The following is a 23421-nucleotide window of genomic DNA, read 5'->3' as shown; positions in this document are numbered from 1 at the left end:
GCCGCGCCCGGGCCGCCGCCCCTCCCCCACCGCCCCTGGGCGCCCGGACCCCGGGCTCCGGGCGCGGGATGACGTGGGCGCGGCGGGGGAGGGGGTTGGGGGGCAGGACGGGCCGGGCGCGGGAGCCGGCCCCGGGGCGCGCGGGCGGGCGGGCGGGCCGACAGGCGGGCGGCCGGCCGTCGCGGCGGGAGCCGGCGGCCCTCCGGCACGTCTTTTGTGTTTGTACACACTCCGCGCGAGGCGGCCGGGGGGAGGGAGCGGGCGGCGCGCGGGGGAGGGGCGAGCGCGCGCCAGCGAACGGGCGCGCGGGGGGAGGGGCGGGGGCGGGGCGTGAGCGGGGGCGGGGGCGGGGCCGAGCCTTCCCTCCATTGTGTGTGATTGGCTGGCGCGCGGCGCGGGGGCGGGGCGGCGTGTGTTGGGGGATAGCCTCGGTGTCAGCCATCTTTCAATTGTGTTCGCAGCCGCCGCCGCGCCGCCGTCGCTCGCCAACGCCAGCGCCGCCTCTAGCTCGCCGAGCTCCAGCCGAAGGAGAAGGGGGGTAAGTTTCCCCGGCCACCCGCCTCCCCGGGACCGAGCCCCGCTCGCCGCCCGCCGCGGGGCCGGGCCCCGGCGCTGCGGGGACGGCCCCGCGGCCCCCCCGGGCTTGGCCCGCAAACTTTTTGGCCCCGAAATGGAGGTGAGGAGCGAGTTTCCCTCGGCCCGAGGCGGCGGCGGCGGCGGCTCTCCCCCGTCTCTCGCCGCCTCAGCCCAACAGCAGCCACCGCCGCGGCGCCGAGCCGCTCTCCCTCCTCCTCGCGCCCCGGGCTCCCCTTTCTTCGGCGAAATCCCGCCCGCCGCCCCTTCCCGGGACCCCAGACCCTCACCACGACCCGCGCGGGCCCCTTAACTGCCGCCCCCGGGCCCCGGGCCGCGGTTTTCGGGCGGGAAAGGGCTGGAAATCGCTGCCGCTTTCCACCCCGGGGTAACTCGCTTTTTGCTGCCTCCCCACAGTTGTTGCTAAGCTTCACCATCTTGTCTCTCTTCTCTGGTCACCGACCATATTTTCTCCCCCGTTTCTCTCTTCCCCGTTTCACAAACGGGGGAACGTTTTTCGCAGAGGGACATTTTTCTCTCCTTTTTTGGAGAAGCGGAAACTTGATGCATTTGAAATGCAAAAAAACTTTTGCATTTTGGAGGGCGGCACGTGGCAGGGGATCGGGGCATTTTGGAGCGTTTTGGTGTGTGGTGCGTCCGGGAGGCAGCGGATCGGCGGCGCGATTGTTTCCATTTTGCTGGGGTCTGGGAGCCGCGCGGGGCGGCGGGCGGGCCGCGGGGCGCGGGCCGGGCCCGAAAGTTTCCGCGGGCCGGGCGGCCGGGCTGCGGGCACTCGGGTGATGTCGCCGCGGAGCCCCCGCGGGCCGGACGCAGGGACGGGGCTTTGTGGACGGCCCTCCGCGGGAGCTGTCGGCCCCGTCGGCCCTCGAGAGCTGTAGAGACGCGAACCCAGGGCTGCTGGCCGATATTTACGGAGATCTGTGCGCTGCCAGGCGCACTGGGGGGCAGCCGCGGGGGGGCGGGGGGGGGCGAAAACCTTTTTTTTTTAATTTTTTTAAATGCCGATATTTGACTCGACCTTTCTGTGGTTTGTGGCTTCGGTGTTTTGACTTGTTCGTGGATCGGGTGTTTACAGACATACCTAGTTTCTGCTTTAATTAAAGAGATTGAAGCAGAGGCTGTTAGGGGTCTTTTTGTTTTGCCGTTTGTCGCTCAGATTTGGCATTTTGAGAGATGATTGGCGTTAATGCTAGCAATTTTCTAGTTATACAGTTTGTTTCAAGAAGTCCTATTGGGGGGTAGACGTAATTTGCACCCTTTCGAATTATACTACATTACGGACTTTTTTTTTTTTTTGTACTGGTCATAATTTCCAGATTTCCGGGGGTGGCGGTGATGGTAGTGGCAGAAAAACTTGGATGTTTGGTAGTTGCATATATGATGTTTGTTTTTTAATGCTGGTAGGTAAGTAAGGAGGTTTTTGTACCATGGCTCGTACAAAGCAGACTGCCCGCAAATCGACCGGTGGTAAAGCACCGAGGAAGCAACTGGCTACAAAAGCCGCTCGCAAGAGTGCGCCCTCTACTGGAGGGGTGAAGAAACCTCATCGTTACAGGTATTTAAAAAAAAAAAAAAGAGGAAATAAAATAGTGGGACAAAGTCTGTCCAAGGAAGCAGTATTTGTGTAATATAACGCTAAGATGTATTATAAGCACACTTTTTGCTTTAGGGAAGCCGGTGTCTTTCCACTTTTGAATATTTACTAATCCTTGAAAAAATATATATATAAAATTTAGTGTTGGGTTTTATTGGAATATTTTACTTTGAAACTGCCCAGAGCCCAGAGGAGACAAATTGAATCACTAATAACGTTCATGGGATAGAGGGCGTTTTATTCAGTTGGTTACGTTAGTAATAGGTATTTTTTAAATAGTAAAGTGTTTTTAAAATATATTTCTGAGGACACTGTCACTTTCGGTAAAATGACAAGTTTTAATATTATTTTTATTTTACCAGTAACCAAGATGGGAGATGTCTTGTTTGAGTGAAGTTCTCATCCCTCATTTATTTGAATTGGTTTATTTCCTCCTCTTAGCACAGTGGGTTTTGAACTACCCTGAGCAGTGTTGTTAAGGGCATCTGCCATTAGAGGGCAGAAGTTGTCCATACTTAGCCTCTGCAAATGATTTTATAGTTACTCTAAAATAAAAGCTCATTCGATGGAAGAAAGTAAGTCAGACTTGAGGTACATTTTTTTCCCACAGTTACTTAGTAAAAAACAAAAAAGTGGGAGATGCACTGCACAGTTGTTAAGTGTTCAAATTCTGTCATCCCTGAGGGATGAGCAGTAGTCAAAATAAACGTACTCTGGGGAATCGAACTTAAATAGACCACAAGAGTAGTTTAAATGAGGCTCATTGGGTGGTGTTGGTAGGGCTTTTAGAAGAATTGAGGGTGCGGGTGGGAAGGAGTATGGTGCCAAGTGGAGAAGAGTCTGAATGAGGACTTTGATTAGTGGCCTAACACCCTCCCAAGTAATGATAACAAGTTATTGCCACATCTGTGTTATAGATGGAGATGAACGGGACTTGAATAAACTTCTTGCCAAGACTCTACTTTAATACCATACTTTTTGCTTTAAAGGTATTGTCGTTACTCTTGATAGGCTTGAATATTCACATCATAAATTGATAAGTGAAATTTTATACAGATGCTAAAGAATAGAAAATGAGCGGTTTATTTTTTGGAAAATGACTGCATTTCTTCAAAGCTAACTGCTTGTCCTTTTATGTTTTTTATATGGTGACCCTTTCCTTAATGTGGGTTTTTTATTGTTTCGTTTTTTTTAAGGCCTGGTACTGTGGCACTCCGTGAAATTAGACGTTATCAGAAGTCCACCGAACTTCTGATCCGCAAACTTCCTTTCCAGCGTCTGGTGCGAGAAATTGCTCAGGACTTCAAAACAGATCTGCGCTTCCAGAGTGCAGCTATTGGTGCTTTGCAGGTAAAGTGGCGGGTGGGAAAGGCTCTGTAAGAGGTGGCCACCCTGCTACGTACCGAGAACAATTTTAAATCTTTACTTGTGCTTACATAATTTAATTGTCACAAGCCTGTAAGGTGGATGATACCTTTACATCACCATTGAGATGGCAGAAAGGTTAAGTTGCTCAAGGTCATATACACAAAAATGTCATTTGAACCCACTTGGGTCACGGAGTCCTAATTTGAACCCATTTGATGCCAAAACCTAGTGCGCATTTCTGTATACCATTTTTAAATTTTAAATGTTGCTTTGAGAACAATGCTTAAAGGGGAAAAGAACCCTGTTGTTCGTCTCTGGGTGCAGAGACATGTAATGCCCCTAATGGGACATTACAGAGACATGGGACTAAAGGTCTGTGTTGGTGATCAGCTTTAAGCAGTGACTGGCCGCTCTAAAAGGGTGTAGAATGAATGTCTTGCTGACTCTGAAGAGGCAGGTGCAAGCAGAGAGCACATAATGTCTGGGTTGGGAATAGGCTGTACTAAAGAATTGTGAATTGAGGTAAAAGAAGCACAGAGTAGTTAGGATTGGATGGGTGATAGGAAGAAAAGGTGTGCTTAAAGATTATACTGTACGTGTTAAGGGACAGGGATTTCAAGACTTGTAGTTAGCTAAAGAGGATTATGGATTTCCACTTAAATGGGAAACTGTTGAGTTTAATCTTAGCACCAGGGCGTCAGAACTCTGATAGTTTTAGAGGTGGTTGTGTATCTGAAGTACTGTGTTTTGCGCCAAGATTAAAACTTGAAATGCCCACAAAGAAGGTACTTGATTAGGTGTAAGGGTATAATTAAATCAGTTGGGAAAGTGTAACCTATTTTATAGAGTGTCTGGCATTCTTTAGATGAGTGAATCTCAAAGTGTGGTTATGACTGCCACCTCCGGTCAGAGCGTGGGGTTGGGAGTGATTCAAAATGCAGATTGCTAGGCACCACCGACCTGGATCAGAATCTCTGTTGGGGAGGGTCCACCATCTGCATGTACTCCATGGGGGGATTTTCCAGGTTGCTGTTGCCGAGCCGAGCCTTTGCTTTATATGTGAGGGAGATTTGATAGGTAGATTCTCTACTGAAGTGTAATTGGTTGAACTGTTTCTATGGTTAGTCTGAGCTTCATTTGATTGGTGGATTCCAGGAGTAGGCTTCCATTAGATTCTCAGTGAGTGGAAATTGCTGAAATTTCAAACTACTAAAATTTACGGTGCTGTGACTTAAAACTATTTTCTCTTTTAATCATTGATTGTCTTGAGGTCTCATGGATTACTACAATTGCAAATCACGTTTTACCCACTGTGTTGTTAACTACAGAGACATCACTGATCTTGACAGGCGTTTGATTCAGAGCTGCTAGTTCTGTTTTCTGGTTAGCCCAACTCTGCTTCAAGAGCACGTTATCCTTGGGAGTCCCACATGCTTGAGCTCACCTCTCAGTGGTGGGCCTTGTAAATTGAAATGACTAAACAATCTGGGTAGAAGACAGCACTGTCTTTTTAATTCATGTCTAAACTCCCATTGTCCCTGTGACTAAGGGGTGTGTCTTACATTAAGTGTGGTTGTGTTGGTTTGAAGCAGAATGTTTGCCCCTGCTGCCTGTGGTACTCCAGCAGTTAGACAGTTCTTTACTGGAAAGTGGAATCTTTGATTCAGTTTTTTGTGTATGTGTTTTTGTATACGTACGCTTCAGGTCTCGTAAAGACCTGGAGATGGAGAATTTGCTAATGGAAATAAAGTAATAGAAGAGAGCGGTTAAAACAAAATGCCAGAGGTCACTGTGTTTCTGGCTCTAGAATCACACAGTTGACGAGTTTCCTGACAGCGCTAAATGAGAAGGGCGGTGGTGCAGGAGCAGGGTAGGGAGATAGTCTGGCTCTGCCGGGAGATACTCGGGAGTTGACGAACTTCAAATTTAACCTTTGCCTTTAACGTCTTGAGAGTTTGGACTAAGGTATCCTTGTGTTAAAAATACAGACCTCGGTGTTTTGAAATGGTGGAAGAACCAGACCTTGAATGTACTCAAGATGGTGTAAATGAGCCTTTCCTTGTAGTTGTGAGATGTTTTTTCTTTTGCCGTTATCTCAAAATGATGTTTGTTGGGTGTACATTTACGTGGCAGTCTTTAATTCCCATTACAGCCTTAATGTTTAGGAGACCTTAGGGCCTGTGGGACAGAATTAGAAATACGGTCATGGTTCAATCCCCTGGGAGTATCCAGTACTCCCCCAGAGCTGACCAGACATGAACCTGTAAAACCAGCATTAGCCGGTTTCTAAGATGGCAGTAAGAGCCCCACATGCCCCGTCGGACCAGGACCAGGGTGCCTAGATCCTACCACTCTTTTTTTTTTTTAAGATTTTATTTATTCATTCGAGATACAGAGAGAGAGAGAGCACGAGCAGAGGGAGAAGCAGGCTCCCCACTGAGCCAGGAGCCAGACGTGGGGCTCCATCCCAGGGTCCTGGGATCGAGCCCCACATCGGGCTCCCTGCTCGGTGGGAAGCCTGCTTCTCCCTCTCCCACTCCCCCTGCTTGTGTTCCCTCTCTCACTGTGTCAAATAAATAAATAAAATCTTAAAAAAAAAAAATCACAGGGCCTGTTGTTGGCTTGTCCGTGTAGCGGCTCATAGTGCTTGGTTTGGCAAAAGCATTCCAGATGTGCATCATCGTGAGATGATGTTGGGTGGAACAAAATTAAACTGGTATCTTTCCTGAGGAGCATCAGTTGTAGTATCTGATGTGCATTATGAACCCCTTAGAGCAGGCTACAGTATGCCATGTTTTCCAAACTTTTTACCCATTTCTTAGAATATCCTAAGAATGAATCCCTGGATAAGGTCTTTGGCTTTTAATACATTTCTTTGGAATGTTTGCATGGAAATGATGCAAAGTTAAATAGGGTTAGATTTTTAAAAATAAATACTTGTTGATCATCATGAGACTATTAAGTAACTTATATTAAAAGGTGGCTGATGTACAGGGCCGTGAGTACCAAGGAATTAGGAGAAGTTCACAGCTACCTGCACTTGGGAGCCAGGGCTAAGAGAAGCACTTGCTTTCTCCTGCACAGAAGTCTTGAGCTAGGCTTTAATGGGTAAATAAGATTTGAACTCTTAACAAATTCAGCAGAAAAAACATGTAGGGGGTGGTAAAATTTGGATGACACAAATTTTTATAGAAGAGAGACATGCAGCAAAAAAGATGAAGGTACAAATGTGCAGAAAGTAATTTTTCCATACGATGAACTAATGTGAATCATTTGAATTAATTGTTGCTGTGTTAATGCTTTGAAAAGCAAATCTGGCTGTTCCCATCTACATATAAATCTCAGGAGTTTTATTGCAAAATCATGTTTGTGAAAAGCAAATCTGGCTGTTCCCATCTACGTATCTTGTGTATCGTGTAGCATACGTGGCTTTAATTGCTCAAGTATTTGGTGCGTTATCATTGCCTAGAGATGCCAAAATGGAAAGTTGTTATTAGGACAAAAATAGCAACTATAAAAATCTGTTTTTTTCTGAGTATCTTGAACAGAGAAGTAGCTTCCCTGTAGAGGAGGAGACAGGGCCGAATAACCTCTCATTTCGTGCTCCGCCTCCAGTAGAACAGCTGGGCTGATGCCTGGGCTGGTAACACAGATTCTTCATTCCAGAATGAGTAAGCAGATGTTCCAGCTTCGACTAAAGGATGCTTCAACTTTCCACAGCTGTAAGATAGACGAACAATTGAGTTAAGAGTTAATTATAAGTAGAAGCTCCTCTTTTTGCTTTTCCCATGCCAGATGTCCAGGAAGAGTCCCTACAGCTGGCACTTGGTGAGCGCTGGTGGGGATAAGAGGATGCCTTCAAGGAATCTTAAAGTGTAATGGGAAAAACTAGAGGGATTGATATTAATACTAGAGGGATCGATATTAATACTAGAGGGTAAAAGGTCATTACAGATAGGGGTGCACAGAGGAAGGTACGCCTGGGAGGGGGCACATCTAGGCCAAATAGGTCAAAGTCTGTCAGTAAGACACTGATCTAGTGTGTTCTGGGACCCATAGTCCTCTCGTGTGATCAGACTGGGGTTTCAAAGGAAAGGTAGACGGGGACTGTGTGATGGGAGCCAGTGGTCAGCTATTTTGGATTATTGGCAAGGCAGGGGTTCAAGTAGATACTGGAGTGTGACTGGGGTTCAGACTAAGGAGGACCCTGGCAAGGAGGAGGGAGTATTAGTTTGGATTGGATATATGATTCCATTTATCATTGAAAGGATAAGGGAGGATCTTCAAGCTTAAATGGGATTTCTTGGATTAAGTTGGATCTACTTTTAAGACATTTCAGTTTATAAGAAATCACATGTTAAACTTTAGGAAAGTCAAAACTTTCTTAGTAATGAAGTAATCTGACTTCTGTGTAATTGGATGAAGATTTCCAAATGAGCTTTTCTCTGTTCATCACCATCTGCGGGACAAAGCTGAAAGGCCATTTCCGTGGAAGCATTCAGCAAAACAGTCAACGTCACCTGAAGTAGGTTTTCAAAGGGTTCAGAAACCCACATCATTTTCACCGATGCAGATACATCTTAAATGTTGGTCATAACACCATTAATAGTTTTTTCTCGTTCCTTTGCAGGAGGCAAGTGAGGCCTATCTGGTGGGCCTCTTTGAAGACACCAACCTGTGTGCTATCCATGCCAAACGTGTCACAATTATGCCAAAAGACATCCAGCTAGCGCGCCGCATACGTGGAGAACGTGCTTAAGAATCCACTATGATGGAAAACATTTCATTCTTTAAAAAAAAAAAAAAAAATTTCTCTTCTTCCTGTTATTGGTAGTTCTGAACGTTAGATATTTTTTTTCCATGGGGTCAAAAGGTACCTAAGTATATGATTGCAAGTGGAAAAATAGGGGACAGAAATCAGGTATTGGCAGGTTTTCCATTGTCATTTGTGTGTGAATTTTTAATATAAATGCGGGGACATAAAGCATTAATGCAAGTCAAAATGTTTCAGTGAACACGTTTCAGCAGTTCAACTTTATAACAATTATAAATAAACCTGTTAAATTTTTCTGGACAATGCCAGCATTTGGATTTTTTTAAAACAAGTAAATTTCTTATTGACGGCAACTAAATGGTGTTTGTAGCATTTTTATCATACAGTAGATCCATCCATTCGCTATACTTTTCTAACTGAGTTGTCCTACATGCAAGTACATGTTTTTAATGTTGTCTGTCTTCTGTGCTGTTCCTGTAAGTTTGCTATTAAAATACATTAAACTATACCTGCTTTTGGTCTTTATTTTCCACCTTAGCCGTAGAGTTGAGCCACTTGATGATATCCGTATTAAAAATCATTTTAGTATCAAGTGTTTTGTCACCTTACATCTGCGATGAGGCCGTTGCGAGATGGGGAAAGGAGAAGTTTTGTGTGGGAAGGAAACCAGAGCTCTTCTGGCTTTCATCCTGATTTAAAATGGGCAGAGACTGGGGGCGCCCGGCCAGCTCCGTCGTAAGAGCATGTGACTCTTGATCTTGGGGTCATGAGTTCGAGCCTCACTTCGGTTGCAGAGATGACTTAAGAACTTTTTAAAACAAAATAAAATTTGCAGAGAGTCTGTGAAAACCAGATCTCAACTCTTCGGATATGTTGTATTATAAACCAATCGTTCCCGATCCTAGCCAGCCAACAGAATCGCATGGAAGTAAAACTATTTAACAATCTTTGTAAGTAGTGAAGGTACGTTTATAAACATTACTACGCTATTAAACTTTGTTCAGTGGTAATTTAAATGCAAGTGTAACAACAGTCTTAAGCTTAAAAATTCGTGCGTTGGAGATTGGGCTCTTTCAAGATGCTGTGTGAACCCTGAAGTTACTGATCAAGCACCAACAGTTAACTCTTAGCACTGTTTTGTTTAGCATTGGAATGATAAGTGTGAAATGGGGGTAATAAGCCTTTTAAAGCCTGTAACCCATCCCTAATGGACTGACATTAGTTGTCACATTCGAGTTTGTGAAGCTACTCTAGAAGTAAAATTAGGTAGTCGATGGGCTGAGAACTCGCAGTCAATAAGGTAGAACATGGGGCTTCTGTTCTTCCTGCTCGCGAGCTCTTTTTTAACTGTAACTTCATTTTTTTATATTCTCCATCAAAAATCACTTAATGAGAGAATTATGAAATTCGTTTTAGAGCCTGTTTTCTGATTTCTTGACATGGGATCATAGTTTTTAGTGCAATCCTTTGCGTAAACTTCAGGTGCTGGTATTAACACCTGGAAGAATTGGCCAGGGTATTCGTTATAATACAAGCTACGGAAAGCCAGGTTTTTGTTTTAAGTAAGCTCGAACCCATGAGCCCGAGATCAAGAGTCACATGCCCCACTGAGCCAGCCAGGCTGCCCCCCAAAAGCCAGTTTTTCATGAATTTCCCCAGTTCAGGCTTTGCAGTGCAAAGGGACAGATGGTAGGGCCTGTTCATGAAAACTTAACTAGGGAAAGTGGATGTCTCCAGTAGGGTGGAAGTTAGCTGTTTACAAATAGGGGATGCCATCCTTCGAATTAAAATCCCTTAGAATCTCTACTAAATTTTGCTCTAAAACTTCGTGAACTAAAAAAGCATGTTTCTATTTTTGTGTTTCCCCATGAGATGGGTATGGTAACAATTCACTTTAAACAAGTGTGGAGTATATAACTGCTCACTGTTGAGGTACTAACACAAAATACGTTGTATATGACAAAATGGAACATTTAGGGGAAAAGATGTGGGTAAAATAGATGAAGTTGGCACTCTCCGTACACAGATGTCTGGCCATTGTAATGCACTTGTCTCAATATTCTGTGGTCTGTCAATATTTGATGTGTATTCTATTCCTATGAAGTAGGTGATTCGTTTCTACTCAAAAATAAGGCAGTGAGACTTGGGGGGGATTCTTAATGGGCAGTTATATGCTATGTGCATAGTAGTTTTTGTTTTATTTCAAGTTTTGATTTAAATATATGCCTAGTAGCTTTGAGTTCAGGGCTATTCTAGGACTCTTGGATGTAAGTGATCTGTCACCCCCTTGACCCCTGGGTCAGTTTTTGAAAAACTGTCACTGATGACAGGCTGATAATCCTGTTCCCCAATATGCTTTGGAATTATTACTTGACAAGCCTACCCAGGAAGAGTCTGGTGAATTGGATTTGGGCCCAAAGTGAAAAGTGGGGGCTGTGGCTTACCTCACCACTCTTGGTTAAGTGCAGTCTTCAACATCTTCAGCAGGGTAACCCACTTTTGAATACTAAAGTAACTTAGGAAAACAGCCAGTTAACACCTCTTAAGCTTCCAGAAAATGTTCCTAAAGTTGTTAGAAGAAAAACCCTACAAGATTATATGGTAAGATAAAAATAATTTTAGGTAAGTAGGTCTTGGGAAATCGGGAATACTTTAGCTAGAAGAACTTTTCGGAAGGAATTTGGAGACTTCATTCTCAAGCAAATGGAGGGACTCTCGCCTGGCTTATACTGTTAGGTGAGTGAACACTTGGAAATGCCCAAGCTCTTTTCCCTTCCAATCTTGACAGCCTAAAATCTGAGAGGAAATAAATTCAAATGTGCAAATTTGAACATAATCAAGGATCTGCTAGATGCTGAGGACATAAAGGCATAAAGATGCTCCAAGTCCAACTTCTCGACCCTGTGAGGTGGGTGCCCTCAGAGACTGATTCTACCCATGAAGAAACTTGGCCACGGCCACCCAGTTCACGGAGAAGATAGACTTTGTTTTCCAGTGGACTAAACCCGGGGCCTTGCTCTAATTCCCATGCTCGGAGAGTGATAAAAGAGTCACTGATTTTGCTGGGAGTGCCAGAAGTGAAGGCAAGTCTTGACCGTGGAAAGAGAAAAAAGAACACTGGGAATGAGGAGGGGCAGACTATAGAAATCACGAGAAAACCCTCTGCCTGTCTCCACCTGTTCAGTCTCGAGCAACCCCCTTTAATTTCTCCCTCTCCCCACCTCCATTAAATCCTGTTGACTCTTAGCTCTAAAGAAGTGCATCCAAAACTTTGTGCTGAACACCTCTAGCGTTCTTGCCCGGGCTGCCCCCTTCCCCCGGGACACCCCACATCAGTCTGCAGCCACCCCGTTCTTCCTCCCTTGGGCCCCTTCCCACAGCCTCAGGAGAAATGCTTCTAAAACAAATCCTTTCAGGTCATACCCCCAACCGCACACTGAATCACATCTAAACTCCTTGGCTCGTGAGGCCCTGTGTGACGGCCTCGCCAGGCTTTCCTCCGTCCACCTCTTACTAAGCTGCAGCCAAACCCTCTGCCCACATGCCTTTTGTCACATCCTTGGCTTTATTTCCTTCGAATCTATCCAAATCTGAAATGACGTTGGCTTTTTTACTGACGACCTCCACTAGAATGTGCTAGAACAGGGGTTCGCCGTATTTTCCACCGCGGCCCCAGTGGTGGTGCATAGTAAACCCGAATAACGATCCGTTGGGAGTCATGCTAGAATGAATGTTCCTGCTTTCCTTCCGACTTTAACACTGAAGCCTCTATAACCTTAATAGATGGGACCCGATTTGTTATTTTGAGGATGAAGTGAAAATAGATGTGAAAACCCAAGGCCTGACACATAATAGTAAATGCTGGAGTAGAATGATAAGTTCTGATAAAGTAAACCTGCATCCATACCGTTCCTTGCAAAGTTGTAAAGAAAAATCTGGCCCCCAACTTCCAACAGTTGGTTTGCAAGCCTCCCGGGAGCCTCCGACTGTAATCCAAAAACCAGCCCCCCTACTCAGAGGACAGGGAGAGACGAAAGAAAGGCAGGCCTAGCAGGTTGGCAGGCGGCAGGTTGAACAAGCACAGGGAACGGACCTACCAAGCTTGTCTTGGGGGCTGCAAGATGGTGGATCCCCATACCCACCCGCCACATCCTCACCGTTCATGGGCCTCACTGGGGTTTGGTCATGCCCCCCCCGCGATGGTGCCAGCATCACATCACTGTCTCAAGGCCATCCTTGAGGCCGGGGAGAGCTTCTGGGAGCAGGGAAGACAAGCAGAACCCACCTTCCAAGGACAGGAGAGGGGTTGAGAAGCCTGTCCAGTTCATGGGCCAACTAGAAGTCACATCCTCTGGACCTTCCCCAGGACTGATCTTTCCAAGCAGGCAATTTTTATTAGGTCCCCACTGGATAATGCTCTTCTTATGCCATTAAGCCTTGGTCCCTAAATGAAATAGGATCAGGTGGGCATACCTTTACCATTGATAAAGGGAGTCAAATCAATAGCGTTAGTGGTGAAACCCTAGGTAAGAGGCATTCTCTTAAAGTCGTTGTGAAGACTTCTTCACCACTGTTTTTAAACGTGTTTTGGAAAGTTCTAGGCAACGAGAAAATATATTTTTTAAAAAAGGAAATAATTAGGGCGCCTGGGTGGCTCAGTTGGTTAAGCGACTGCCTTTGGCTTTGGTCATGATCCTGAAGTCCTGGGATCGAGCCCCGCATCAGGCTCCCTGCTCAATGGGGAGTCTGCTTCTCTCTCTCTCCCTTTGCTCCTTCACCATGCTGTGCTCTCTCTCTCTCTCTCTCTCAAATAAATAAAATCTTAAAAGAAAAAAAAAAGGAAGTAATTATTTGCAGCATAGCTTCATGCTTAAGAGTTAGGCTCTGGAGGGGAGCCTGGCTGGCTCCGTCGGAACCTGCGACTCTTGGCCTCAGGGTTGTGCCTTTCATTTAAAATATTTTCTGGGACACCTGGGTGGCTCAGTCAGTCGAGTGTCTGCCTTTGGCTCGAGTCATGATCCCAGGGTCCTGGGGAGCAAGTCTGGTGTGTGCAGACCAAGCAGGGAGCGGGTGTGGCTGCCGAGACCCGCAGAGCAATGGGAGGTGTGACAGGAGCCGGATCTGGGGGCTGGCAGGAGCTTCGCAGTGGACGTGCTGAGGCTGAGACGCGTATGAGCTTTCACTGGAGATTTCAGGGAGATTGTTGGATAGGAGCCTGGGGTCTAGGAAGGAGGTCTGGGCTGGAGAGCAGAATTTAGAAGTCACCAGCAAAGACACGGTCTTAAAGCCAAGAAGCTAGATGAGGTCACCAAGGGAGCAGGGGTAGCTAGAGAAGAGCTCCAAAGACTGAGGCACTCAACATTGACTTCAGAGCCCCGAAGGAGCCTGACCAGGAGAGCCAGGCATATATGGAGTCTGGAAGCCAAAAGAAGAAAGTGCTCCAAGGAAGAGAGGCAGCGGCCACTCTCAGATACGACCAGATCAAGTAGGGTAAGGTCTGAGAGTTGCCCACTGGAACTGGCAACATGGGGGTCAATGTGGTCTTGATTCAGGGGCTCAAGACCCAACTGGAGTAGAGTTAAGAGATGTTGGGGTTTTAATCAAAATGAGCACACTTCTGGGGCGCCTGGCTGGCCCAGTCGGTAGAGCATGCGACTCCTGATCTCCGGGTGGTGAATTTGAGTCCCCTGTTGGGCGTGGAGCTGACTTAAAAAAATGAAATAAAAAGAGAATTGGAGAAATGGGAAACAGCAAGAAGAGGTGACTCCAGAAGTTTTGCTTACAATGGAGAGAAATGGAAAGTAGCTGAGGAGGAAAATGGGATCTTGGGGCGGGCGGGGGTCTCCCCACAAGGTGGGAGAAATAGAATGATTGTTTGCTATTGCGTGTTTTCTTTTCTTTTCTTTTTTTTTAAGATTTTATTTATTTGTCAGAGAGAGAGAGCACAAGCAGGGGGAGCGCCAGAGGGAGAGGGAGAAGCAGGCTCCCCCTTGAACAGGGACCCCAGTGTGGGCCTCGATCCCAGAACCCTGGGATCATGACCTGAGCTGAAGGCAGGTGCTTAACCCACTGAGCCACCCAGGCGTCCCTTTTGCGTGTTTTCTATGTCTGTGTTGTCCGGGCTGTGAGGATTGTATGAATCAAAACATGTCAAGGGGCGCCTGGGTGGCTCCGTCGTTAAGCGTCTGCCTTCGGCTCAGGTCATGATCCCAGGGTCCTGGGATCGAGCCCCACATCAGGCTCCCTGCTCGGCGGGAAGCCTGCTTCTCCCTCTCCCACTCCCCCGCTTGTGTTCCCTCTCTCGCTGTGTCTCTCTCTGTCAAATAAATAAATAAAATCTTTAAAAAAAAAAAAAAGTCAAGTGCTTGGGACTGTTCCTGGAACATAGTAAATGCTCAATAAATAGCACTGCTAGTTTTTTTTTTTTTAATATTTTATTTATTTATTTGACAGAGAGAGACACAGCGAGAGAGGGAACACAAGCAGGGGGAGTGGGAGAGGGAGAAGCAGGCTTCCCGCCAAGCAGGGAGCCCGATGTGGGGCTCGATCCTAGGACCCTGGGATCATGACCTGAGCCGAAGGCAGATGCTTAACCACTGAGTCACCCAGTCGCCCCAGCACTGCTAGTTTTATGATATAATTGTATTATTAACAAATAATATTTATCTTGCCAAAGAGTTTCAACTACAAAATTTTTGGTTTTAATGAGATCTCAATAAGATAGCAGATTATAAAATATATAAAAGTCAACAGAGGGACGCCTGGGTGGCTCAGTTGGTTAAGCGACTGCCTTCGGCTCAGGTCATGATCCTGGAGTCCTGGGATCGAGTCCCACATCGGGCTCCTTGCTTAGCAGGGAGTCTGCTTCTCCCTCTGACCCTCCCCTCTCTCATGTGTGCGCTCTCTCTCACTCATTCTCTCTCTCTCAAATAAATAAATAAAATCCTAAAAAAAAAAAGTCAACAGAATTTCTATACATTACCAATAACTAGTTAAAATTTATAATGAAACTAATTGCTGATTAGAAGAGCAACATATAAAAATGTAATATAAAAAATTCTATCTACAGGGGCGCCTGGGTGGCTCAGTTGTTAAGCATCTGCCTTCGGCTCAGGTCATGATCCCGGGGTCCTGGGATCGAGCCCCGCATCGGGCTCCTTGCTCTGCAGGAAGCCTGCTTCTCCCTCTCCCACTTCCCCTGCTTGTGTTCCTTCTCTCGCTGTGTCTCTCGCTGTCAAATAAATAAATAATATCTTTAAAAAAAAAAAATTCTATCTACAATGTCCACTAAACTATAACACATAAAAAAATACTTAGGAGGGGCGCCTGGGTGGCTCAGTCGGTTAAGCGACTGCCTTCGGCTCAGGTCATGATCCCGGGGTCCTGAGATCGAGCCCCGCGTTGGGCTCCCTGCTCAGTGGAGAGTCTGCTTCTCCCTCTCCCTCTGCGTGCCTCTCTGCCTACTTGTGCTCTCTAGCTCTCTGTCAAATAAATAAATAAATAAAATCTTAAAAAAAAAAAAAATACTTAGGAAATGTGTGAGAATTATTAAAAAAAAAAAAACACCTTTTTGAAGGCCATAGAAAAGATCTGAATAAATCAAGAAAGATGTATGTTCCTTGATAGAAATACTCGACACTGTAAAGATCTTAGTTCTTTCCACATTGATCTACACACAATCTCAACAAAAATTCTAACAAGATTTTTTAATGGAACCTGACACTCTAATTCTGAAGTTCATCTGGGAGAGAAAATATGCAAGGACTAAGAAATTTTAGAAAAAGGGGAAAAGACTTCCTTTAAACCCATGTCATGGTAGGAGCACCTGGGTGGCTAGATTGGTTAAGCCTCTGACCTCTTGGTTTTGGCTCAGGTCATGATCTCAGGGTCATGATCTCAGGGTCCTGAGACTGAGCCCTGCCAAGGTCTCCCTGTTCAGTGGGGAGTCAGCTTCCCCCTCCTTTCTCTCCCTCTTCCTCTGCCCCTCCCCCCCAATAAAAAAAAATATATAGTTAAAAAGAAAAAAAAAAAAGAAAAAGAAAGAACCAGAACCAAGATTATATTGGAATCCAACATACAGTGTAGTGTTAAAAACTTGGATAAGAGGGGCTCCTGGCTGGCTCAGTCGGTGAAGCATGCGGCTCTTGATCCTGAATTTGAGTCAGACCTTGGGTGCAGAGATTACTTAAAATAAAGTAAAATCTGAAAAAACCCCAACAACTTGAGGGGCTCCTGGGTGGCTCAGTTAAGCGGCTGCGGCTCAGGTCGTGATCCAGGGATCCTGGGATCAAGCCCCGAGTGAGGCTCCCTGCTCATGGGGAGCCTGCTTCTCCCTCTCCCTCTGCAGATCCCCCTGCTCCTGCTCACGTGCTCTCTGTAAAATAAATAAAACACACTTGAATAAGTGAACTGTTCAATTTTTTAAAGAGTGAGATAATTGCACTATTCACAGAGGGGCATGCGAACGTTCATACATGTTTTAATACTCTTCCCCAAATCTCCACTTGTATCCCCTAGAAATGTAAAGATATGCATTTCTAGGATAAACCTATATATTGCAGCACTGTTTTGTATACGGGAGAAATCTGAACGTAAAGTCCATCAGTGGAGGAATGGCTAGATAAAATTGTATGTAGTGATCATAAGAAATACCATGTAGTCATTAAAAAGAACGAGGCAGAGAAACCTATGTATGCGGACGTGGGAAAATGTTCAAGCTACACAGTTACATAAAAAAAGCAAACTGCGGGATAGTGTAGCATATTTCTTCCTATGAGTTTAACGACAAACATAGTAAACAACCCCAAACCTTTGTAAGTATATGCGTGGATGTGGACATACCGTGCACGCGCAGAGATTACGTGCACGTGCCTGGGAAAGGCCTGGAAACACACGCCGAGCGGCTGTCCCCGGTAGCCCCCGTAGCCCACCGTAGGTATTCTGGCAGAGAAGCCACTCCTCCCAGGCAAGGCCTTGGACTCCGCTACTCACCTGTTTACAGCCGCAGCAAGGCTGTACGGAGTGCGAAATACCTGCTCTCTCCCGTGAGGTCTCTCCTCGGGAGAGATGGCCGAGCATCTCCAGCTGCCCTGCCCAGCCCCACCCCAGTCTCGTACCCATCCTGGGTCCGTGGTTCCGCTTCCCGAGAATCCGCTGTTCGGACCCCCAGGTTGCATCCCTGCGCTGTCACCAACGTGAGCAACTGAGGCGCCTGCAGGCCTTGAGGAATTAGCTTGGCCTATCCCATAACCGCCGGCAGGACAGGTAACCTCCCCGAGCCTCGGTTTACCAGTCTGAAGCACAGGGACCCCTGGAGCAACAGGAGGTGACTTCATGTGGCTTAGGAGTGAGCATTTCGTTTTGGGTTTATTTATTTAACTACTCTCTACCCCGAACGTGGGGCTCGAACTCACACCCGGAGATCGAGTCTCGTCCTCCACCGACAGAGCCAGCTAGGCGCCCCCAGGAGTGAGCATTTTTAGGATGTATAATAAACATTGTACATGTACCCTGGGGTTTCAGGTAGCACCTCTTGACCTTTAGGTTTGGAGTGGATGAGAACATTTTAATGATAATCGTGGAGATGGGGCTGGCGAGGCAAAAGTGACCGAAGTGGCAGGAGGACGTCTGGGGACGCGCGACGAATGCTCGGCTCACAGCCGACAGTGGGGGGGCCGGGCCGGGGTCCCCCGGTGTCCTGTCCACCTCAGCCCGGGGACGCCGGTCCTCCACGCCCCTCGAGCCCAGCCCGTCGCCCCTGCGCCCCGTTGTCGCTCCGGCGCGCTTCTGGGATCGCCTCCCAACCTCTCTCCCCCTGCGGCCTGGCCTCCTCTCCTCTCCCCTCCCCTCCCTCAGGCGTCTGGGAGACCTCCCCACAGCGCCCCCGCAGCCGGCCAGCCCCCCGCCCCCGTCGCCCCGCCCCCCCGCCCCGCCCCCTCCGCCCCTCGGCCCCTTGCCACCCCCCCGCGCGTCCTCCGGATCCAGCGGCGGCCCCCCCAGGCCACGCCCCTCGGGATCCCGCCGCGCCCTCCAGGGCCATGCCCACCGGTTCTCGAGGCGCCCTCAGACCACGCCCAGACCACTCCCCTCGGAGGGTCCCGCCACACCCTCCCTGACCACGCCCCTCCCGGATCGCGGCTTCCACGACCACGCCCCTCGGGAAATCTCGCCTAGCCCTCCGAGAACTCGCCCTCCTTAACCCCGCCCCTCCCAGGTCACGTCTTCCAAGACCACACCCCTCGGGAGTCTCGCCCCACCCTCCCTGACCACGCCCCTTCCAGTGCGCGTCTCCCAAGACCACGCCCCTCGGAGTCCCCCCGCGCCCTCCCTGACCACACCCCCAAGAATTCGCCCTCCAAGACCGCTCCCTTCATGTTCCCGCCGGGCCCCGGCCACGAACCGTTTGGGTTTGGCCGCTCCCGCCCCCCTGCCGTGCCCGCCCGGGCCTCAGCCTCCCGGGGCAGGACGCGGGCTTGCTGTCCCCGCAGCTCCTCCGGCCCCCGAGTTTGGGACCCCGGCCCGAGTGCGTGGCCGCCCGGAGGCCCACGAACTGCAGCTGCTGCCCGGAAGGTGCCGCCCATCCTGCCTTCGGCTGGCTTGCGCGCGGCCCCGGGCAAACAAAGCTGGGCAGTGCTCAGCTGCCTCGGGAACCGAGACGCCGGTCGAGGCGCCTGAACCTGGCTCGGAATGACCGGGCCGCAGAGCTGGGCGGACACTCCGGGGACCGGACCCCGGCCTCCCCTGGCTGCCATCCTCCGGCTTCGGCCTTGTCATTACCTCGGGCTCAGCCTCTGCTGGGAACTGCGAGAAAGGATGACCAGGCGGCCCCCCGGCTCCCCAAAGTCCCCAGGTCCCCGGCCAAGCTGAGGCGCATCCTTCCGGGACACTCCAGAGGGAAGGGGCTGGGGCTGAGCGTTTGGCCAGGTTGTCATTCCCGATGGCCTCGAGGATGAGCGGGACTTACAGGGGTCAGGACCAGAGACACCCCGCCAGGCTTCAGGATCAGATCTTACTCAGGAACCAGTCCTGCCGAGTGCAGCAAAGAGATCAGCTAGGAGGTCACCACAAGGCCTGCAGGGCTGCCCTGGGGGGAGAGGGAGTCCCAAGTCCTGGAGAAGCCAAGTCTTGGGGACACCAAAGGTGGACGGGTATTTAGATGACCTTGAGCATGGGGTGGGAGCTGCCAACGGCGCCTTACAGGCCCCGCTCAGCTTCTCCCATGGTGTGGGGAAGGGGCCTGGGAAGGCCTGAGGAGGAGACCCCGGCACAAGTATCCCCTTCAAGGCAGCCTTGCCCTGAGGTTTTAACAGGACGTCCCCCCAACCTGGCAGAATCAAGCACTTGGCAGCGAGCCCAAGAGAAGGCAGGTTAAAGCAGTCCTCAGAGAGCAGGATATTTTTCCAAGGAATGGGCACATCCAGAGAGAGGATGCTACCTCCTCTCTTGGGGATTTCAGCTAGGTTCTACCTAGGATCTCCTCAGAGCCTCCCTCCCTTCCCCGCTGCCCTGCTGGGTCAGGGGTGGAGGCTCGGCCGATGCCCGCCAGTGGTCCCGCTCTCCAGAAATGAAGAACAGTGGCTTAGCCCAAGATTTCCAGGGCCCCAGAAACTTAATGTTGAAAATGGTTGACAGACACTTTAAAGGAGGATATTTGGCTTCATGTTTGGGGTGAACAGAGGTTTTGGAATATCTTCTCCACCGTGTGCCGAGCAACCATGCTAAGTTTTCATGCTCCTATCACAGCTACCCTGAGAAATAAGCGTCGATCCCCCAGTTTCAGAGACAGGGACGCTCAAGCTCCCAGAGGTCCTGCATCCTCGCAATCCGTGCATCCGAGGAGGCTGGCTGTTTCGAGTGGCGGCTGTCTACGTGACGCCTGATGGTTTTCCTCTGACTCGTTCAGTTCCTAGTTAACATGTTTTCCTTACGTACTCAGCAATCCTTACCAATCCTTTAAGATCGACGTTCTCTGTTGCAACAGCTGCTGTGGTTTCTGTGTCCTGACAGAGGTCGGGACCAGGAGTGGGGTGTCAGGTGTGATAGCAGCCACTGCCCCCCTTCCTTCCCAGGCCCACGTTCTGTGGCCCCGTGGGACAGACAGCACCACATGGTGGCCTCTGAGTCAAAGCCTCCGCTGGACCCAGGAAGATGGAGCCCCATGCCTTCACCGTGGTGACTCCCACAGGCGCCGTAACTGGGTCACTCCACCTGCCAATAGGTCAGCCGCTTCTGAGAAGGTACGTGGTCAGACCAGCTAATTTCGTGGGCCTCTGCGCTTCGCTGCCGTGCTTCTGAGGTGACGACTTCCCTGATCGGACACCGTGCGGCTGGGATGTCAGCACAGCCGGTGAGCCAAACGCAGGCATGGCGGTGCCGGCAGAAACCTTGTGGGCGGGAAGGGCCGTTCCACCATGGGACGGGTCCAGGGGGACCCACCTGCTGCTGGGTCCCCGCGCGGGCCCACGGCGGGGCGCAGTGTTGGTCTCCGCTGGGGGCACACAGACAGCAGGTGGCCCCGTGAGCACTGGTGAGGGGAGGCCGCTTGGTTTCCTGGGCCCAGGTCCTGCCGAGTGGGGAGAATCTCCTTGACCACTGTCCTTCGGGCATTCCCTAGACCGCAGTGGGGGGGGGGGGGGGGGGGGGGGGGGGGCTACAGGTGTCCATGTTCCGTCCGAGCCGGCGTATTGTGCAGAACCATCTGTAAACAGGACCTGAACTCTTTCCCCGCCAATCAGCTGATCACGGGAATTTTGTATGCGGTCCTAGGATTAAGGGGAAAAGAGCCGCCTGCTCACACCACTTACTTGTGCCCTCTGAACCTGCTGGGGGCCAACCTCTCAATGCATTCCACGTGATAGGAGGTTTGTGCGGCGCGTGCCCCATCCTACGGCCTGGTGAGCAAGTTCGCACACGGCACACGCATGGCCACTCGATGAGCCCTGGTCAGGCCCTCGATTTCTACCAGGGACCGGGAGCAAAACCGGAAGAACGGCATTCTGCAGAAAGGCAGGGATCTGCTCCAAAGCCCCAGGGTCTATGCTGTGCTTGTACTGGTGCTTCCCAGAGACTTCATCTAGCACCCGCCCTTGTCGCAGACACTTCTCCTGCTTGCTCTGGTCCTCACTCAAAACTACGGCTTCGGGGAAGGGAGAGGGGGAGGGGAGGGGAAAAAAAACAAAACCACGGCTTCATGTATTTCTTTAAATCCACTCACGGGCGTCTGGGGGTCTCAGTCGTTACGCGTCTGCCTTTGGCTCAGGTCATGATCCCGGGGTCCTGGGATCCAGCCCCGCATCAGGCTCCCTGCTTGGCGGGGAGCCTGCTTCTCCCTCTCCCTCTCCCCCTGCACGCTCTCTCTCTCTCAAATAAAATCTTAAAATAAATAAATAGACTCACTATTTTTTACCTAAATAGATGCAACCTCGCTCTTAGCAATGCTGTCTGTGACGGGCTGATTCTATTTTTTCTTATGTATAAGTAAAATCAAAACTCAAGATTGCAAATGAGAAGTTTTCATGCAAACGCTGTCTGCAGACTCCGGAGCGCTGTGGGGGCACCCTCGGGGACACACCATCCAGGGGACAAGGGGCCAGGATGGGCACAGCTGGGCCCACGGGGTACTGCATGATAGCACTTTGCAGTCCTTGCTCTTGAAACCAATCCAAATCTGACTCAGCCCTTGACGCGCAACCTGGGTGCAAACTTAATTTCAGCTGTTACTAGGGTATGGTGGCCGATCTGCCACGCTGATGCTCTTCCAGAGCCTCGCCACCCCCCCCCCATGGAGAGGGGGGAGTCTAGTTACCGTCCCCTTGCATCTGGACAGACTCACAACTCTCCCGTGGTCAGCGGAAGGCTGCAGACGTGACCCTGCGCTACAGAGGGTGACATGGTGGCCACCTCGTGAGCCGGAGCCAGAAGCACCAGGTAGGAAATCTGACACCGCCCCCCGCCCCCTGGGGGTTCCACGCTGCAAGGAGGCTCCACCGAGCCCTGTAACCGGGTGCACGAGGGACAGAGGCTCGCGTGATTCCAGCCACCACCACCCCCAGCCTGAAGCCCCAGACATCCTGGACTAAAATCAGACTGCACCATTGTTGGTTTTTTGTGTTTTTGTGTGTTTTCTCAAACTCCCACCCCACGGGAACTGTCCGCATTGAAGAAAAATGGTGGTTTTGTGCCGGCAGGTTTGGGGTGGTTTCGTACACAATTAGGGTGGCCTTCTTCAGGTGACGGTGTCCCCGTCCTCCCTTCCCACAGCATCTGCCCCTCGTCCCCAGCTGCCCACGAGCTTTGGGAAAGCTGCCTTCTCTCGGGGCTCTCCAGGTGGACAGCGAGGCTGAGGACCAGCACCGGCCTCATCCGGACAGCCACAGGCTCAGGGCGGGGACACGTGGGGCTCACTTGGAGCCAGTGATCGTGGACAGGATGTTTTTTTTTAAATGTTTTATTTTTAAGTAATCTCGAACTCACCATCCTGAGATCAAGAGTCGTGTGCTCTTCCAGCTGAGCTAGCCACGTGTCCCTGATGGGAACTTCTACGAAAAAAATGAGGAGTCCTCCCTCTTTAGAGACAGACTCCAAGTGTGCCCCCCGCATGCACACAGGCCCCCGCCTCCTGCAGCCAAAGAAGTGTGAGGCTCCGAGAGGCTTGTCGACCTCACTGTGACCAGCCTTAGGGTGAAAGGGGACACTGGAAATCAGATGAGAGGCAGAACACAGAACAACAACAATAAACCAGGATGCAGAAGGGAGGGCTGTGCCGCTGGATCAAACCCACCCTAAAGCCCCCTCTAAGTGACCCCAGGCGGCACGTTGTCTTCCCTTAACCAAGGAAATGGGTCAGGAGGAGGCATTTAAACTAAACAGGTTCAATAAGAATTCTGGGACTTTTGCTTCAAATGTTAGGATAAGAAGATTCTTTCTCCATCACGACGGCGTTGTGCACAGACATGAGCCCTGAACTGTATCTGCTCGAGGGAAATCGGTGTGGGAACAAAGCTGACGTGCAGAAGTGGGAAGAGCCAAGAGAGCAGCGGAGAGAAGTTGCCAGAGCCCCGATGATGTCAGAAGCCTCTGGAAGCCCTGTCCA

The 23421-nt window shown here is 49.8% G+C and overlaps 1 protein-coding gene across 1 annotated transcript; it reads left to right on the top strand.

The window, feature by feature from the left end:
• Positions 1 to 376: 376 nt before the first annotated feature.
• On the top strand, positions 377 to 8838 carry LOC116625446 (histone H3.3A). The gene is made up of 4 exons (XM_032393966.1): positions 377 to 538; positions 1999 to 2149; positions 3385 to 3538; positions 8187 to 8838. The coding sequence occupies exons 2-4, from the start codon at positions 2022 to 2024 to the stop codon at positions 8313 to 8315; spliced, it is 411 nt and encodes a 136-aa protein (XP_032249857.1). The 5' UTR covers positions 377 to 538; positions 1999 to 2021; the 3' UTR covers positions 8316 to 8838.
• Positions 8839 to 23421: the final 14583 nt, after the last annotated feature.

The sequence above is a fragment of the Phoca vitulina genome, unplaced genomic scaffold, assembly GCF_004348235.1.
Source record: "Phoca vitulina isolate PV1807 unplaced genomic scaffold, GSC_HSeal_1.0 scaffold78, whole genome shotgun sequence".
Taxonomy (NCBI): Eukaryota; Metazoa; Chordata; class Mammalia; order Carnivora; family Phocidae; genus Phoca; species Phoca vitulina.
Note: the sequence above shows the minus strand (reverse complement) of the source record. Positions and strands in the feature narration are given on the sequence as shown.

What these genes read in the sequence shown, in the direction of transcription:
- LOC116625446 (XM_032393966.1), top strand. Translation starts at nt 2,022, where the DNA reads ATGGCTCGTACAAAGCAGACTGCCCGCAAATCGACCGGTGGTAAAGCA. An exon ending in AAGAAACCTCATCGTTACAG is followed by an intron (nt 2,150 to 3,384) that starts GTATTTAAAAAA and finishes GTTTTTTTTAAG; the next exon opens with GCCTGGTACTGTGGCACTCC. An exon ending in CAGCTATTGGTGCTTTGCAG is followed by an intron (nt 3,539 to 8,186) that starts GTAAAGTGGCGG and finishes GTTCCTTTGCAG; the next exon opens with GAGGCAAGTGAGGCCTATCT.